The sequence below is a fragment of the Lissotriton helveticus genome (genome assembly GCF_964261635.1).
Source record: "Lissotriton helveticus chromosome 1_1 unlocalized genomic scaffold, aLisHel1.1 SUPER_1_unloc_64, whole genome shotgun sequence".
NCBI classification, from domain to species: domain Eukaryota; kingdom Metazoa; phylum Chordata; class Amphibia; order Caudata; family Salamandridae; genus Lissotriton; species Lissotriton helveticus.
Genome location: NW_027611708.1, coordinates 1076926 through 1096401, shown reverse-complemented (window position 1 = coordinate 1096401; position 19476 = coordinate 1076926). Strand labels below are relative to the sequence as shown.

General features: G+C 43.2%; 1 protein-coding gene across 1 annotated transcript; it reads left to right on the top strand.

The window, feature by feature from the left end:
* Positions 1-1310: 1310 nt before the first annotated feature.
* Positions 1311-6878, top strand: LOC144806336 (uncharacterized). Its single transcript, XM_078672722.1, is given in 2 exon segments — positions 1311-4936; positions 4938-6878. Coding segments are annotated over 2 exon segments (3123 nt in total). The 5' UTR covers positions 1311-2018; the 3' UTR covers positions 5143-6878.
* Positions 6879-19476: the final 12598 nt, after the last annotated feature.

Sequence of the window (19476 nt, the reverse complement as noted above, 5' to 3'; positions counted from 1 at the left end):
TCAGAAAATCCAGACTTTCCGGGCCAGAACCGGGTGCTGTAAGCTGCACTAGTTTCAGGGAGATGGACAGATGTTATGGCGATAGGAAACCCCGACAAACCACAATAATGTTCCACTCTTCCAGGTTAGACGAAACCAAAAATGCTTGAACCAAGGGAGCTGTTGAAAGTGTCAAAGGTGACCTATGAACAGCAAGGTAAAGACAGGAGTTGGTATTTGAGATAATCTTAAGTGAATAGGAAAGAAATGAGAAGTGTGTGAATGGAGTTACTTTCGTTGTATACTTCGTAAAGAGTTACTGGAAATTTTGCAGCCCCGCCTGGTCAATCTCTTTTTCTAAACTCTATTGTTGTTTGAATGAAATCTTGACCGTATGCATCTATCTTAAGCAAAACCTTAAGCACTTGGGAGCTCCGAGCACCCTTACTTTGCTAAGTTACTCAGTGAACACTGTTAAATCACCTAGTTTTCAGACATTAATAAGATGTCACCTGATCACCAGAACTTTTAGTTAAATATTTGTGTATTATGAAATATTCCCTACTAAGTTCAAAGGCAGTAAAGAAGAAGGGGCGATTTACTAAGATTTTGCGTCGTGTTTGCGTCACAAAAGTGGCACAAAAGAGTGCAAAATTTATTTTTCCTAATTTTCTTTCCAGCAAATAGCGTAAAAGTAATGTGAAGCATCGCATTGCACTGCTTCGCGTTACTTTGCACATTGGGGCCTGCCACTGGTGGGGCATGGGCGTTCCCGTCAACCACCCATTGTTTCTCACGCTAAACTCAATTTACCAAATACAGTAGATTGGGTTTAGCGTGAAAAAACTGCGCCCGTTTAAACTAAGCGCTTGGAAGGAGAAATGCTTTAATTTCTCCTTCCTTTTCTGACTTTGCATGCGTGCTGCACAGTGTAACAATCATACAACGTTGGAAAAGGTTTCCCTCATGTCTAGGCATAGTATTTTGTTCAGGTAGGGTGTCCTTCCTGTACAAAACCTATGCTGGACTCACACACACACACCCTAGCGCTCTTGTGCTAAGGTGTGTGCATGGCGCAGGGCTGCTGTAATCAGTGCCGGCGCAAGGGAAAGGGAAGGAGAGAGCCATATCTTTGAAAATATGGTGCTCTCCTGCTCCCTCCATGTCACGCAGCGCAGCCTCGCAAGGGGAGGCCTGCGCTGCATTGCGTGGAGATTTGGTAAATCTCCCCTGAAATGTCTTTTACAACCAGTTAAATATTGTGAATTCTCATTCCATTTTGTTTCAATTTAGTAATTTTAAATATCTTTACATCCAACAGAAAACAAGCCTTGAATGTATGAATTGACCATCAATAATGAAGCGAATGCTGTAAATCTTCAATGATAGCAGAAATATTGAGCTACAATATTCAGGAAAACATCAGCGCAGTCGGCGACAGAGGAACCTGCACACAAACTGACAGATCCCGGATAAAGCATCAACGGCAGTTCAGTGATTGTAAGACGCTGAGCTGTGCACCTCCACGCCACAAGACGAAGAAATGACCTTAGGAAATTTAAGGCAACAACAATAACAAACCACCTCCTGTATAAACAAGTGTCAAATACAAACTTTGATAAATGTATCGGTATGATGTGATTATCGCAGTGCTCTATTTTCTAAAAGGAAGACAAGCCATCATTCCGTGCTCTAGGTGAATTGTAAACTCTTTCTGGCCAAACCACAGTAACAAGCGGAAAGCACAACAGAGCGGAGGCAGACAACTGACGGGTAATGGAAAGAGGAGCTCTTCTATCTACAATACAATAGACTGTCCAAATTTGAACCGGCCAGAAGTAAGATACATCTTTACCCGCAAGCGTGCATTGCCATAATCCAATCTAAAGGCACAACCGCCTACAAAGACACATTCTACGTATTAGGAGTGTGGCAAATATTTGGTGGCTATTGTATTTTATTGTTAAAACATAAATCAAACGTACAAAATACTGCGCACATATAAAGTGTGTGAGAAACACACAAGTGCTTTAACAGCCATGTCGGCCCATCAGGAAATACAGTCAAGGGATGTAGATAAATATATACCTGACCCACAGAGACTAACCAAGAAAGAAGAATCACACACATACAGCAAGAGCTTTAGTTTGTCATCACTACTCAAGCTTCATCAGCACACGTACACAGGACAAAAACCATTCAAGTGCAGTGAATGTGCAAAGTGCTTTAGTCAGTTATCACACCTTCAAAGACATCAGCGAACACACACAGGAGAAAAGCCATTCAAGTGCAGTGAATGTGCAAAGTGCTTTACTTTCTTGTCACACCTACAAAGCCATCTGTGGAACCACATAGGAGAAAAAAAAATTAAGTGCAGTGAATGTGCAAAGTGCTTCAGTAAGTCATCACACCTACAAAATCATCTGCGAACGCACAGAGGAGAAAAGCCATTTAAATGCAGTGAATGTGGGAAGAGCTTTAGTCGATTAGACCACCTACAAAGACATCAGCGAATACACTCAGGGGAAAAACCATACCATTGCAATCAATGTCAAATGATTTTTAGTCGTTACTCAACATTAAGGATTCATCAGCGAACACACACAGGAGAAAAACCATTCAACTGCAGTGAATGTGGGAAGAGCTTTAGTCAATTATCAAACCTCCAAACACATCAGCGAACACACACAGGGGAAAAACCCTATCAATGTAGTGAATGTGACAGTAGTTATCGCAGCTCTTCAGCATTAAGGTATCATCAGCGAACTCACACAGGAGACAAACCATTCAAGTGCAATGAATGTCTAAAGAGCTTTAGTCAATTATCAGTGCTACAAAGACATCTGCGAACACACACAGGGGAAAAACCATTCAACTGCAGTGAATGTGGGAAGAGCTTTAGTCACTTATCAAACCTCCAAACACATCAGCGAACACACACAGGGGAAAAACCCTTTAATTGTAGTGAATGTAACAGTAGTTTTCGCGTCTCTTCAGCATTAAGGATTCATCAGCGAACTCACACAGGAGAAAAACCATTCAAGTGCAGTGAATGTCTGAAGAGCTTTAGTTGGTTATCAAACCTCAAAACACATCAGCGAACACACACGGGGGAAAAACCCTATCATTGTAGTGAATGTGACAGTAGTTTTCGCAGCTCTTCAGCATTAAGGATTCATCAGCGAACTCACACAGGAGAAAAACCATTCAAGTGCAATGAATGTGTCAAGAGCTTTAGTCAATTATTACACCTAGAAAGACATCAGCAATCACACACAGGGGAAAAACCATTCAACTGCAGTGAATGTGGGAAGAGCTTTCGTCACTTATCAAACCTCCAAACACATCAGCGAACACACACAGGGGAAAAACCCTATCATTGTAGTGAATGTGACAGTAGTTATCGCAGCTCTTCAGCATTAAGGTATCAGCGAACTCACACAGGAGACAAACCATTCAAGTGCAATGAATGTCTAAAGAGCTTTAGTCAATTATCAGTGCTACAAAGACATCTGCGAACACACACAGGGGAAAAACCATTCAACTGCAGTGAATGTGGGAAGAGCTTTAGTCGCTTATCAAACCTCCAAACACATCAGCGAACACACACAGGGGAAAAACCCTTTAATTGTAGTGAATGTAACAGTAGTTTTCGCGTCTCTTCAGCATTAAGGATTCATCAGCGAACTCACACAGGAGAAAAACCATTCAAGTGCAGTGAATGTCTGAAGAGCTTTAGTTGGTTATCAAACCTCCAAACACATCAGCGAACACACACGGGGGAAAAACCCTATCATTGTAGTGAATGTGACAGTAGTTTTCGCAGCTCTTCAGCATTAAGGATTCATCAGCGAACTCACACAGGAGAAAAACCATTCAAGTGCAATGAATGTGTCAAGAGCTTTAGTCAATTATCACACCTAGAAAGACATCAGCAATCACACACAGGGGAAAAACCATTCAACTGCAGTGAATGTGGGAAGAGCTTTCGTCACTTATCAAACCTCCAAACACATCAGCGAACACACACAGGGGAAAAACCCTATCATTGTAGTGAATGTGACAGTAGTTATCGCAGCTCTTCAGCATTAAGGTATCATCAGCGAACTCACACAGGAGACAAACCATTCAAGTGCAATGAATGTGTCAAGATCTTTAGTCAATTATTACACCTAGAAAGACATCAGCAATCACACACAGGGGAAAAACCATTCAACTGCAGTGAATGTGGGAAGAGCTTTCGTCAATTATCAAACCTCCAAACACATCAGCGAACACACACAGGGGAAAAACCCTATCATTGTAGTGAATGTGACAGTAGTTATCGCAGCTCTTCAGCATTAAGGTATCATCAGCGAACTCACACAGGAGACAAACCATTCAAGTGCAATGAATGTCTAAAGAGCTTTAGTCAATTATCAGTGCTACAAAGACATCTGCGAACACACACAGGGGAAAAACCATTCAACTGCAGTGAATGTGGGAAGAGCTTTAGTCACTTATCAAACCTCCAAACACATCAGCGAACACACACAGGGGAAAAACCCTTTAATTGTAGTGAATGTAACAGTAGTTTTCGCGTCTCTTCAGCATTAAGGATTCATCAGCGAACTCACACAGGAGAAAAACCATTCAAGTGCAGTGAATGTCTGAAGAGCTTTAGTTGGTTATCAAACCTCCAAACACATCAGCGAACACACACGGGGGAAAAACCCTATCATTGTAGTGAATGTGACAGTAGTTTTCGCAGCTCTTCAGCATTAAGGATTCATCAGCGAACTCACACAGGAGAAAAACCATTCAAGTGCAATGAATGTGTCAAGAGCTTTAGTCAATTATCACACCTAGAAAGACATCAGCAATCACACACAGGGGAAAAACCATTCAACTGCAGTGAATGTGGAAAGAGCTTTCGTCACTTATCAAACCTCCAAACACATCAGCGAACACACACGGGAAAAACCCTATCATTGTAGTGAATGTGACAGTAGTTATCGCAGCTCTTCAGCATTAAGGTATCATCAGCGAACTCACACAGGAGACAAACCATTCAAGTGCAATGAATGTCTAAAGAGCTTTAGTCAATTATCAGTGCTACAAAGACATCTGCGAACACACACGGGGGAAAACTATTCAGCGGCAGTGAAGAGGGAAGAGCTTTAGTCACTTATCAAACCTCCAAACACATCAGCAAACACAGAGACTCCGGAAAGAACTTAAGAACATCAAAAATAATACTGACCCATCTGAGGACATAGACAAGAGCAGAACAGTGCAGTTATTGTGAGAGGAATGAATTACGGAAAAAGATTCAATTCAAATTATGTGGGACATTGAAATGCCAGGTGATAGAAGACCGGACTAGCAGTAAAGAAGGAAAACAGATAACAGTATTTACAGAATTATAAATGTGTTTGTTTTCAGTGATTGTTCACTTCCGTACACATAGCAAAGCAGCATGATGCACCAGGATACACAGTGGGAGGCTAGCACAATGTGGACTAAAAGAAAAGAAAAATTGTTGATTTTTATTTGGTGAAGAAGAGATACAAAGAAAAGCATTCAATCGCACCTGACCACACCATCTGTAAAAGCAACACTGAACAATACTGGGACTAACAACGATATCTTCAGCTAACTTGTCGGATTAGTGATAAAACCTATAAGCCAAACACACCCAGAGTGGACATGCTGTCAGGGCTCTGGAGATGGGAAACTTCATTGGTAAAATGTAGATATTACTATTAACAAATGCCACTGCTGTATATGTGATGTACTAAAGTGAAGCACAGGTGTTCAAGAAATAAACTGTTTTGAGATATAAAAGAGCATATACCTTGTTTCTAACCCCTTCAGTGCTGCGCGAATTCCGCTGCAGTGCTGAAGGTTCTAAAGAACCTATGGACTCATGACGGAACGGTTCCGTCATGAGCACAGGCCAACCGACGCTCATGACGGAACCGTTCCGTCATGAGCACCGAAGGGGTTAAGTAATGTTTTCTGCATCTTTTACACTCTGTTATCGGTTGATGGATCAGCTCATGCCTCGGGCCTTATAACTAACTGTGACCCGTGGCTCCTCTCCGACATGGCTCACCCTATTTATTTTGTGACTTGCCAAACTCTACTTTTTACCAGAATTGAGCCATTGTAAGCAGTCGACTCTGTTTGAAGAATGTGGTGAAATAGCGAAATCCCACATCAAAAGTATATATGCGACTGGACAATCAGTTGCAGTCCCAGCAACTCGTCTTCCACACTTGATTGTCCCTTGTCCTCCAATGTTCTAAAGGATTTGTCGTATGAATGCCAGAAGTAGCAGTGACATTCATGAAGCTAACGCTAACAGGAGTGTGTGGGAGATAGAGAGGGGGAGAGATAAAGAGAACAAGAGAGACAAAGAAAGGGGGAGAAAAATAGAGAAAAGGAAGGAGGGGGAACGGCACGTTATTTGTACTGACCCAAAAATAGAAGAAGCAGCCGAATACATGTCAATGTGTGACATCACCAGAGAAACAGGCTGAATACCTGTGAATTTATATGTTTATTTTTAATACCTATAGACCCATGTCATGCCAATAAATAGGGCACAAGTAAGTAAAATAGTGAAGGAACTCACTATCATATGCAAATCACAGTAACGTGTAGTGACATGTAGTGACATCACAAGGAGTGATGTCAGGCCATTATAATAATTTTTATGTGAAAGGTTGATGAAAATAATATAAAAATACATTTTTGGTTTCAGTTTTTATACATCATGTGTTTTTCCCACTATTAGTTTGTAACTAAACTCGGAAATGACTGAAAGTGTAAATATTTTTAAACAGAGATGTGGAACTTGGAAATTACATTTTTAAACAGTTTTCAGTGAATAAATAAAATGTGCTTTTAATTTGCGTTTGTTTCCTGAAGTTATTCCTTATCCAGCCCCTAAACCCCAAAGTGTTTCACAAAGTAACAATTATCATTTGCAGGCTAAGGAGCTAGATGGAACTGAGTCCCGTTTCTAGATAATAGTGGGGGGACCCCTTCAAACTGTGGCTACCCCACAACTTGTGCCGTGCTGATAAAGCAATAGTGAATTTGAGCAATTTATGATGAATTGAAAAGAGAGAAAGAGAAGAAGAGAGCGAGGTGCAGGATATATTAAAGAACATGAAAAAAAGCGACACAAGACTTTACCCTGTTCTGTGTACTAGCACTTTACGTAAGCAAGTTGTGCTGTGCGTTGTGAACAGGCTGTCACCCCCTTTGTATGTAAATGAGCTTCTGTGACCAGACACCCCAGGCTCCCATCTCTTCTAGCGCGGATGATAATGTGAGCACTGTAAGGTAATCACAAACTAGGGCTATATTGAGAAACAACCGGCTTCCAGGTCTCACAGCTGTGGTTATGTAGTTCTTTATTAGTTTTATTTAATTTACTTTAATTTTCAGCAATTCTCCAGGTTATTTTTTCTCAGGATTACGCTTCAGGTCGCTCTTTGCTCTCCATCAATTAAACGTGAGGTTTGATGTAGGATTTGTTGTTAGCGTCCCTAGACCATGTCCAAATCCCTTTGTGCTTGATTTGTCGGCATGTGTTTTGTCCACACACTGGTCTAGGATGGGCCTTCTCAAGGTAGAAGTGCTGTAATAGGAATAATAAATCAGACATATATGAAATTGTAGGTAAACAAATATGTGTCTTTCAGTTATCAGGCACCACCAGACTCACATCTACACATGTAATTGAGCATCAGACTTAAGTGACTCCTCCCTGTATAAATATGTGCCATCAGTAATCGGGCTGATGGTTCCGCTGATGCGCACAGCAAATTAAGTTTCTGGGACTGTACGCATTGGCCTACATTTTAATTGCTGAAGTTTCACGCAGTTTCGCTGATGCGCACAGCTTATAAGGTTTGTGGATATTGTGCAGTGTAAGTAGATCACTGAAGATCACCCTTAAGTAGTAACTAGGTCAAAACATAGTACATACATCATGCAAAATGTCACTGCCCCTCCCTTCTTTTGACATCTCCAGGAGTTCCTTCTCTCTCGTGGCTGAAGTGAAAGAAGGTTTTCACACATTATGCTTGTGTCTGTGGCACTTCCTTAAGTGCAGAGAGGAAAGCCTCATGGTTAATGCATTGTTTGGGCTCTGAGGGACAAGAATTCTTTGAACACCTTCCTGAACTCTCTGGTAGTGACTCTGCCACTCTTAATGAATATGAGATCTGCATCAGAAAGTTGGACTTGCACTACCTCCCCAAAGTGAGTACTGTCCTTGAACGATGTCACTTCGGGAGAAGAATGCAAAGGCAGGATGAGTCGGTGGAACAGTACATAACTACCTTGCGCAAATTGGCTTCCAAGTGAAATGTTTGTGCAGCTTTAGAGGAGTGCTTAAGAGATCAGTTCATGTTAGGATGCGCCCTCGACAAAACGAGACACGCCCTGTGGCAAAAAGACACGCCATCTCTTCAAGAAGTGCTGACCATAGCCAAAAGTCACGAGCATTCAAAAGCATGTGTTGATATTATACACAAAGACAGTTCAGGTGAAAAAAGGAGAATATTAATGTCAAATTGCTGGTGGATAGATTCGTTAAACCCAAATCGAGCACCACTTCAAAGCCCTTTAACACAACGAATTTTCATGGGAAGTGCTTCAGGTGTGGCAACTCTGGCCTTATGGCCAACTTTAACCGTTGCGTGCATCGGACGTCCCCGGCCATCCATCGTCACAGTGAGCATGTGCGGAGGATGGCTGGGGACCCCCCGAACCGCGCCCACTCATTATTATGCACGCACCGCGGCACAATTCGCGCTGCAGTCAACAGGTTAAAGACTACCCAGGCTGGAAGGCCATGTGCAAAACTTGTGAGAGAAAAGTCACGTCTCAAAGAGCTGCAGAATGGGCAACGAGCATAGAAAAGTCAGGGAAGTTGATCTTTATGAAGAAGAATTGGAAGGAAACCATATTCTCCCAGTCACAGGGAATGCTAGTGATGGCCCTCAGGAGGTAGTTTTGATCAATGATGCTACAGTGAGCATGCTCTTCGACTCTGGGGCCAAGATAACTCTAGTCCCAAAAACATTTTATGAGCGTAATCTGCTGGGCAAAGTCACCCTGTTGAAGACAGACATTAGACCAATTAAACCAATAGGTTAAGGTGGAGTGACTATTGAGTTGCTGGCTTATTTCTGGGGCACAATTGACTACAAAGGGAGTCATCCCTGATAAAATCTATGTCTTGATGAAAGGAGACCCGCTCATAAGTTGGTTCCATCTATGTGATCTACATATCTGCCTTGATCCCAATGAGATCTGTCTGCCTAAAAGAATTACCACCAGTTAGGGTTGTTAGTAATGCTAATCGAGACTGGATGAGGTCTTTGCTGGCAAACTGAGTTTGTCTCAAAAACTATGTACATTGGATAAAGGTAAAATCTAATGCTGTTCCAAAAACAGTTAAGGTCAGGAATGCACCTCTGAAAGTAAGGGAGAGCATGAAAGTTGAATTAGACAATCTCTTAGCCAAGTGCATCATTCAAGAAGTTGAAGCAATGGAGTGGGCCTCTCCTGTTGTTATGGCCCGCAAAGCCTATGGGGAGGCCAGGCTCTGTGTCAGCTCGAGGGAGCTCAACAAAGCAGTTATTGTTGATCATTACCTTTTACCCAACATAACTAAAATGCTGTGTTCTCTTGAGGGGGCAAGGCATTTTTCTTCCTTGGACTTGAATTCCGCCTATCCCCATGCCAGCCTTCACTCCTCTTCAGAACATTCAGAATATTCACTCCTTTTCTCAGGACCTTACCTCCTGTGTAACACCCTTTGGTACCTTTAGATTTCTAAGAATGCCTTTCGGACTGATTTCTGCAGCCTCATTTTTTCAGAGGGAGATGAAGGGCATTCTTGGAGGCCTTCAGGATGTCAAGGTGTACCCAGATGATGTGCTCATCTTTGGTGTGGATTTTGAAGAGCATAATGGGAGGCTTAGGTCAGTATTGAAGAAGTTACGTGATGCTGACCTCACCCTTTGGGCTGACAAGTGCAAATTTGGTGTCAAAGAAATAGTTGATAGTGCCCCTATCATTGAGCATATGTCAACCACTTCATTGAGTGTAATACAAGATTGGATTTTTGACGCAGTTGAGTACTGTTTTCCACTATCTAAAAAACCCATAATCACCGTCCTCCTGCCCCCTGGCTTACAGAGCAATTAAAAACTGAAAAAAACAAATGTAAAGCTCTGGAAAGGAGCTGGAGGAGGAAATATACGCAGGTCTTTAAATCTGAATATGAACAAGCTCTAAAATACTACCAAACTTTTTGTAAATTAGCAAGGAAGGAATATGTTTCCTCCACTATTTCTTGTTTGCGTACCCTGTTTACTATGGTAAAAAAACTTGCTGGCTCTGATACACAATCAATGCCACCTACCTTAAATGAGCAACAATTCGACAGCCTCACTAACTACTTTGTGGATAAAGTAGAGCAAATACACTCTGTATTACAAAATACTCAGCTAGTCTGTTATTTCGCCCTCCACGTCGGAGTCTGATTACAGGGTGAAGGGGTCCATTAGACTAGAATCTTGGATACCTTTTGACAGTAATTCTTTAAAAAAGTTTTTAAACAGTATTAAATCTGGCTCCCCTTGTGATCTTATCCCTGTATCAGTGCTGCATCAGTTGGATTCATCTTCTTTGATGTTAATTATGCAGCTGCTAAATAAAAATAATAATCCACATTTGTAAAGCGCAACAATCACTCGTAAGGGTCTATAGACACTGGGGCCCGTCGGGAAGATTAAGCAAGCTATTGCCCAGAGTCACATGGTGCTGGGCTAGCCTGCCGCCGGAGCCGGGGATCGAACTGTGATGCCCAGATTCTAGCGTCAGTCGCCCTGGCCGCGGCGCCACACCTCTCCCTCTATGCCTCTATCCAAGAAGCTACTGTACCCTCAGACTGGAAACATGCGATGGTCCTTCCTCTTTTAAAAAAGGCCAATGCTGATTCATCTCAGCCATCTAATCTATTCCAAAATCCTTGAAAAGCATGTTAACCAGCAACTAACTCAATTTGTTGAATCTACTAACTATCTACACTCCTCTCAGTCCGGCTTTAGAGACGGTTATTCCACCGAGACAACTCTGCTTGGAGTATCAGACATTATACAGCAGTGACGGATTCTGGAGTTACGGTGGCCCTTATATTGCTCGACCTGACCGCTGCATTTGACACGGTGTCCCATACGGTGTTAATTAAATCTTTGCAATCCATTGGCATTACTGGCTCTGCACTTGGCTGACTTTCATCTTTTCTTGCCAAATGGACTTTTCAAGTTTTCTCAGCTAGAGCCACTTCTAAAACTCATTCCTCTTTTTATGGGGTACCCCAAGGCTCTATCTTAAGTCCCCTTCTATTTAATCTGTATGTTAAACCTCTGGCAACAATAGCAAAGGAGGCGGGGTTGTGCCTTTTCTCTTATGCTGACAATACCCAGATCATCTTTTCCCTTTCGATGGAAAAGACGTTTGGACCCTCAGTTCTTCAGACTGGTCTGAGAAACATTGCATCTTGGATGCAAGCCAATCTTCTTAAATTAAACGGTGAAAAAAATGAGGTCTTTATTTTGGGGAAAAATAAAGTTCTTTGGGTCCCCCAGCATTGGCAGTGTGAAATGGGTGATCTTCCTCACCCTTCTGAGTATGTGCGCAATTTGAGAGTTCTCATTGACGATAAACTATCTATGAAGCAACAGGCAGTGAAGGTGTCAGCCACCTGTTTTACCAGTACGTGCGCAATTTGAGAGTTCTCATTGACGATAAACTATCTATGAAGCAACAGGCAGTAAAGGTGTCAGCCACCTGTTTCACCATCTTAAAATGGTTGAAAAAATGATTTGGATACTTCCGATTTCCACTCAGAAAACTCGAGTCCAAGAGCTTGTGACATCTAGAATGGACTACGGAAACATCCTTTACTTGGGATAAAATAAGGATGTTACACAGAAACTACAGGTGGTACAAAACTCTGCTGCGAGGCTGCTCAGCCAGCTCTCTAAAACTTTTTCCACTTCCAATGCCTTGTACAATCTTCATTGGCTTAAGGTTGAAAATCGTGTGCAGTTTAAGGCAATGAGTTATGTACATAAAATTAAATCCGGCTCTGCTCCTAAATATTTGCAAACTCTAGTTCACCCATACCAGCCCCCTCGCCTACTTAGTTCAGCCATGCAGGGTACATTCTCGGTGCCCAGATTCATACTGAAAAGAATGGGAGGTCGCTCATTTGCCTGACTTGGTCCATCCATATGGAACTCTCTTTCCACTGCAATTCGTAATGAAACTTCATATATGAATTTTCGTAAACTTTTAAAAACCTGGGTATTTAACCGATAATCTATCTGAATTGCTTCCCTTTTCCCCTACTTATTTTTTTTTTCCTCTGTCAGGTTTAGCGTTGGGATACTCTTGTTGGGTAGCTGTGCGCTGTATACAATTAATTTAACATTAACAGAGTACTTAGGGCATTTTGTGTCCGCTGCAGGCATCAAACCCAAAGACTCATTGGTAAACACCCTTTGTAATTTACGCACCCCTTTGAACAAAGAAGAGTTTGTAAAGTTTCTGTGCATAGCTGAATTTTATCACAAGTTCGTTCCAAACTTTGCAGTGAAAAGTTCTTGTTTGAGGTCTCTCCTCCAGAAGGGAGGCACATTTGTTTGGTCCAAGAGCTGTGAGGAAAAGTTTGGGTGCATTAAGAAACATCTGAATGAAGCACCTTTTCTAGGAAGTTTTGACCCCAAAGGTATCTTATCTCATGACTAATGCCAGCTTGAAGGGGTTAGGAGCAGTTCTTTTGCCGAAGGTTGATGGGGAGGTTAAAACAATTCTTTTCATCTCTAGGCCCTTTAGGGGAGCTGAATTCAACTGTTCTGTTGTAGAGAAAGAAGCTCTGAGTGTTTTTTGGGGGAGGAAAGGTACAGAATTCTTACTGACCACAAACCTCTTAGTAAGGTCTTCTCCAAACAAGCATTGAAAATGCAATAGGTCTCGCAATAACGCGAGTCTGAACTATTAGCATTGTAAATGATTATGCCCTTTATTTTTGCGTTCTGGTTTTTGGAACATAAATAAAAGGCTTTGCCATTTACAAGGCCTATAGCTTAAATTTGCGTTAAAACGAGACCTATTGCATTGCAATGGTGGTGGTGCTGCTGAGTTTTCTCTGAATCTGCACCCACAATCTGCACCCACAATGTGTGAGTGGCGTTGCGTGTGTGAGTGGCGTTGCGTGTGTGAGTGGCGTTGCGTGTGTGAGTGGGGTTGCGTGTGTGAGTGGCATTGCATGTGTGAGTGGCGTTGTGTGTGTGAGTGGCGTTGCCTGTGTGAGTGGCGTTGCCTGTGAGTGGCGTTGCGTGTGTGAGTGGTGTTGCGTGTGTCAGTGGCATTGCGTGTGTGAGTGGCGTTGCATGTGTGAGTGGAGTTGCGTGTGTGAGTGGCAATGCGTGTGTGTGGCGTTGCGTGTGTGAGTGGCGTTGCGTGTGTGAGTGGCGTTGCGTTGTGTGTGGCGTTGCGCGTGTGAGTGGCGTTGCGCGTGTGAGTGGAGTTGCGCGTGTGAGTGGCGTTGGGCGTGTGAGAGGCGTTGCGTGTGTGAGAGGTGTTGCGTGTGTGAGAGGCGTTGCGTGTGTGAGTGGCGTTGCATGTGTGAGTGGCGTTGCGCGTGTGAGTAGCGTTGCGCGTGTGAGTGGCGTTGCGCGTGTGAGTGGCGTTGCGCGTGTGAGTGGCGTTGCGTGTGTGAGTGGCGTTGCGCGTGTGAGTGGCGTTGCGTTGGGTGTGTGAGAGGCGTTGGGTGTGTGAGAGGCGTTGGGTGTGTGAGAGGCGTTGGGCGTGTGAGAGGCGTTGGGTGTGTGAGAGGCGTTGGGTGTGTGAGAGGCGTTGGGTGTGTGAGAGGTGTTGTGTGCATGAGTGGCGTTGCGCGCGTGAGTGGCGTTGCGCGCGTGAGTGGCGTTGCGCGCGTGAGTGGCGTTGCGCGTGTGAGTGGCGTTGCGCTGTGAGTGGCGTTGCGCGTGTGAGTGGCGTTGCTTGGGTGAGTGGCGTTGCGCGGGTGAGTGTGGTGTTGCGTGGATGATAGTGGGCTTGCGTGGGTGTGAGTGGCGTTGCGTGTGTGAGTGGCGTTGCGTGTGTGAGTGGCGTTGCGCGTGTGAGTGGCGTTGCTTGGGTGAGTGGCGTTGCGTGGATGATAGTGGGCTTGCGTGGGTGTGAGTGGCGTTGCGTGTCTGTAAGTGTTGCTGTGTGGGTGAAAATGGCACAGAGCCTTTGATGTGGCCTGGCGCAGGAGAAATGCTGCTGCTGCTAATTAAATACAAGAGCGGCCGGGAAGCGGCCGGGAAACACAAGTACGCCGGCCACATAATTAGGGGAGGAGAAGCCGCACAGCACACGCTGGGAGAAGCCCTTTGATGTGCTGTGCGGCCGCGATGCGCGCTCTGTGCTGGGGGAGGGGGGAGGGCCATTATCCTGAACTCGCGGCAAGATCAAACGAAGGGTGGGAGGGACATTGAGGAACAGGAACAGATGGCCATGAAAGTGTATGGGCCAAAAGCGCGTGCCTGTACGTGCACTCGCAGAAAACGCCACGAAAAAAAGCAGTGGTTTGACAATCAGTTCGAGCACTTGAATTCTCGCCATTTCCCATTCCTTCGGAATGGTAAAGGCGAACCCTAAAAAGGCATTGACTTTGTCTCCCTTGGGATACGGAAGTGGGTTGTGGCTCTACAGTTCTGGCAGACTGTCTGTCATGACTCGGGGTGAGGAGTGTGAAACGGCAGATGATGTTGAGTAGTTTGGAGGTGAAGAACTGGAGGAAGAAATTAATGTACGTGTGATTAGTGAAGGGTTGATTTCCGAGACAGAGTACAGGGAACATCACATGATCGATTTACACTTGCGGACAGTCCTAACCATGGTCACAGGTGGTTGGTGTGAGAAGAAGGACTGTGAGGAGGTCCTCGAAGGCTTTTGGTGAGTGAGGGAAGTACTGGCGTTGGAGGATGGTCTCCACATGCGCTGTAGTAATTTGGTTGCACTCCTTGCACTAAGGGATAAGCTAGTAAAGAGTGCTCACACCTCGCACATGGGCATTGCCATGACAAAGGAAAGGATCAGGGAAGCATATTGGTGGGCTGCCATGGATGTACATGTAGAGAGGTTGGTGCGTGAATGTGCTGAATGTGTGTGTTGTGACACGATATTGATGTGCAGGACGCAACCCATGGTTATTAGGGAACAGGCTACTGGTCCGTGGTGGACATTTCTATAGATATTTTGGGACATGTGAAGTTGAAGACTCTGGAACGCTATTTGATCGTGTGTATTGATATGTTTTCCCATTGGCCTGATATTAAGGTGGTTCATTCCGTTGAGTCTGGTGTAGTGATTGAGTTTCTAGAAGAGTTATTTGAACGTGAGGGTTTCACGACCTTGTCATGGAAGAGTTTCGGAGTTCCAGGGGGATCAAGCATAAGAAGGCGTCCCTGTACCATCCACAAAGCAATGGTGTGGTGGGAAGGTTTATCAAGGTTGTTAAAGAGACTCTGCAACAATCTGTTGCCTGTGGTGAAAGTTTGGTGTTGATCACAAAAGAGAATGAGACACTCTGCACACCTATTTTTTATCTATGCTAATTTTTCAAGATTCCTTCTTAATCTTTGTACAAAAAACGGTGCTGCCACTCAAACTGACTGGCTCTGGTCAGTAACAAACTAAATAAACAAACAGACACTGTTTGAGAATGGCGCACTTTTCACATGCCCCTGATGGGTGCAAATATCTGTAACATTATAGTACTGGTACACATTTACTATTCACAAAGTGATAACTAAAAATATTCTTTCAGGTTCAAAGTTCATGAGAAAGTTTGTTGTATTCACAATAAAGAAAATTCCGTTTCTTGAAAACGTTGTATTTTAATAACGATTTTCTTGCTTGATTTGTTCTCTGCACATTACATCATGTACATGTGTTCGTCACAGCATCATATTCACTCACTCCCAATGCATTTAGGTATTAAAATACCTTCGTCAGGGGAATACTGTAATTGAAACCAACAAAACATAAATTGTACAATCTTAAACCTATAAAACGGGATGTCCACGACCAACCCCGTGTTCATGCAGTCATGGTGTAATTTTGTCACTATACAACCAAAATCAGTGCTCTCATCCCTGTGCCCCTAACATGCAGCCAAAGTGGTGTGCAATCTACATGCCAGATTGCCCAGTGTCACAAAAAAGCCTCATACCGACCATTCCAAATACCCATTACACATATAGATATTCATACCTGAACAACTAAGCCGTATGAATGCCGCTATGTCCAATGCGCTTGAGTTCCTGTCTGAAAAACTGAATTATGTCAGTATTCAATCAACCAGCGTCTCGTGATTACCTTGCCTTCAGGTCTCCGCCTACCTTTAATCACCAGTTGAGTCCACTAACACTCTTTTACTCAACCGTCCTGTACCCTCGTGTCCGCTCGCTAGTAAACTCTGTAGACTCTGCGAACAATGAAATAACATGACAATCCACTCTGGACACCTAAACTGTACTACGCGCTCTGTACCATGACGCGACAGCCGCCGCTTACCTAACTTCACCGCACTCGAACCGGCATCGCTCCGACTCTGGCTCCTAGTTTCGAACTTCCTGCCTCATATGAATCGCCACCTCCCTCGTTGTGAAAACAAAAAATGGACTGCTAACATGATGTGCTAGAGGGTGCCATCTTGGAATAGGTGAGTCAAATGAGTGTTGCAGTGTGCAACAAGCGCTTATCATAACCAGTGTAACTAATAAGTACCACCATAAGAATACAAACCTGATGGGATGTCTACTGAAGGTGCTACTGTGCAATGGAATCCCATGCTAAAAACCCTTTGATAATGATATTATGCTTAGAGGTCTGCCCAATCTAATGCTTCACTGTACTTGTGCTGATTCATAACTGACTCACTTTAATTGGTTCATATTTTGACAAAATTACATTGTATGACAAAGTACAGTATCTTATTGGTACACATTAAATCATAAAAAACACATCAATTCTATTTTGTCATTGAGACCACATGGTTCAAGCGTGTTCAAACTCCGGATCCAATACGTTTCTCTTTGAGACAATTGGCGATTGGTATCAACATGTAACTTTTCATCAATACTTTCCAACACTGTAAATCGCAATTGTGGTATGGAATGCTGTCTCTCTTTCCAGTGCATGGTCAAATTGGACTTAGGGTTACAATTTCTAATCATACTCTTGTGCTCCGTGATGCGGACTTTTACCTTTCTTGTGATTTTCCCCACGTATACTAGCCCACAGGGGCATTTGATGGCATACACTACCATGCTTGTATTGCAGTCTGCAGGTACAAAAGACATCCCCTTGTTCAACACCCTTAATTCTTGCTTATTCAGTTCATAGTCTGAAATGTTCATCACTATGTCCTCCTGTTGCGTTGCTTTTTTTTAACTTTGTCCCCTCCTTGTTCGTTTTGTTTTGTGTGTGGTTGTTCCATGGGAGGGTGGTTGGATGTTTTGCCCACCTCTAAAAAAGCCTCCCTAGGGGTACTGTTGGTGCCCCCCTGCGCTACTACCTCAGTGCTCGTGCTTGGGGTGACTATGAGTGGTGCTCTAGTAGGTAAAGTGTCTTGTTCCGTGGCTACACTCTCCTCAGACGTGGATGCTTGTGGTTTCTTAAAAACTCTTCTCTGTGCATATTGATCTGCCCACATGTAGACTTCATCTAACTTATAATCTATCGTATCGCGTTTGAATTTGCGCAGTTTTCATTCATGTACTTCTCTAGTATGTTCCTCCAGTTGGTCATTAATGTTCTTAAGAGTAGAAGCTAGTTCTTCCTCTGATAGCCGTGTGGATAACTCTGTTTTAAGCTCTTGTATTTCAGTTTCCAACTCTTTTAGGATATTAGAGAGTTCTTCCACAATGAGCAATATCAGGTCTAGAGAGCATTTCATCAAAATCCACTCAGCACCCACACATCATGAATTTTGATGAAATCTCTCACTTAACGGCAAATCAGGCAAAAGTGAAGGTATACTCCACAGAGGAAGCAGAGAGTATATATGCACTCATCAAAGATGTCAGGGATTTCCACGGGAGACCTGGATCAACCACCCAGGTGATCAAGCAATTACAGTACACATTAAGAAAAGAAATTAATCAAAGGCTTCATGCCACGACATTAATACAGTACCACAAGGTAAAGCGTATTCCACGCGGGTTGCGTATATTGCTCAGACCCATGTTATTTAAGTTTAACAAATCGTTCATGTTGAGGTGGTATGCTATACTAAATAAATGTTCTCTAGACCTGATATTGCTCATTGTGGAAGAACTCTCTAATATCCTGAAAGAGTTGGAAACTGAAATACAAGAGCTTAAAACAGAGTTATCCACACGCCTATTGGAGGAAGAACTAGCTACTACTCTTAAGAACATTAATGACCAACTCGAGGAACATACTAGAGAAGTACATGAACGAAAACTGCGCTCATTCAAACGCGATACGATAGATTATAAATTAGATGAAGTCTACTCGTGGGCAGATCAATATGCACAATGAAGAGTTTTTAAGAAACCACAAGCATCCACGTCTGAGGAGAGTGTGGACACGGATCAAGACACTTTACATACTAGAGCACCACTCATAGTCACCCCAAGCACGAGCACTGAGGTAGTAGCGCAGGGGGGCACCAACAGTACCCATAGGGAGGCTTTTTTAGAGGTGGGCAAAACATCCAACCACCCTCCCATGGAACAACCACACACAAAACAAAACGAACAAAGAGGGGACAAAGTTAAAAAAAGCAACGCAACAGGAGGACATAGTGATGAAGATTTCAGACTATGAACTGAATAAGCAAGAATTAAGGGTGTTGAACAAGGGGATGTCTTTTGTACCTACATACTCGACAAACAAATTGGAAACGGAGGTTTCACTTTTTAAGTTCATGAGGAAACTTCGCTTAAAGTGGTTCTTTCATACAATTGCACAAAATCCAATAGCTTCATGAACCACACCAGATCCACAACATGTTTTAGACCAAAGAGCACATTTACAGCTCAGTTTTCCCACAAGACTTTAGATGTATTTGAAACCTTAGTTAAAAAAGATCTAGACAAAATTCCCACCATTCGTAAGAGTAAAAACAATCTTACAAACAAGAGATAATCACATTGAACTAATTAGCAACGAACGATACCCTCAAAATAGTACCTGCGGACAAAGGGGGAGCCCTGGTGGTTTTAAACAATTCTTACTACCAGGCTAAGGTTGATCAGCATGTAACTAATGAAGACACTTACATCAGATTGGATGCGGATCCAACTGTTCGATTCCAAACCACTTTAAAGACCATTCTAGATAAAGCCAAAGAGATGGGATGGATAAATGATCAGACCTACAGATTCTTGACAGTACAAT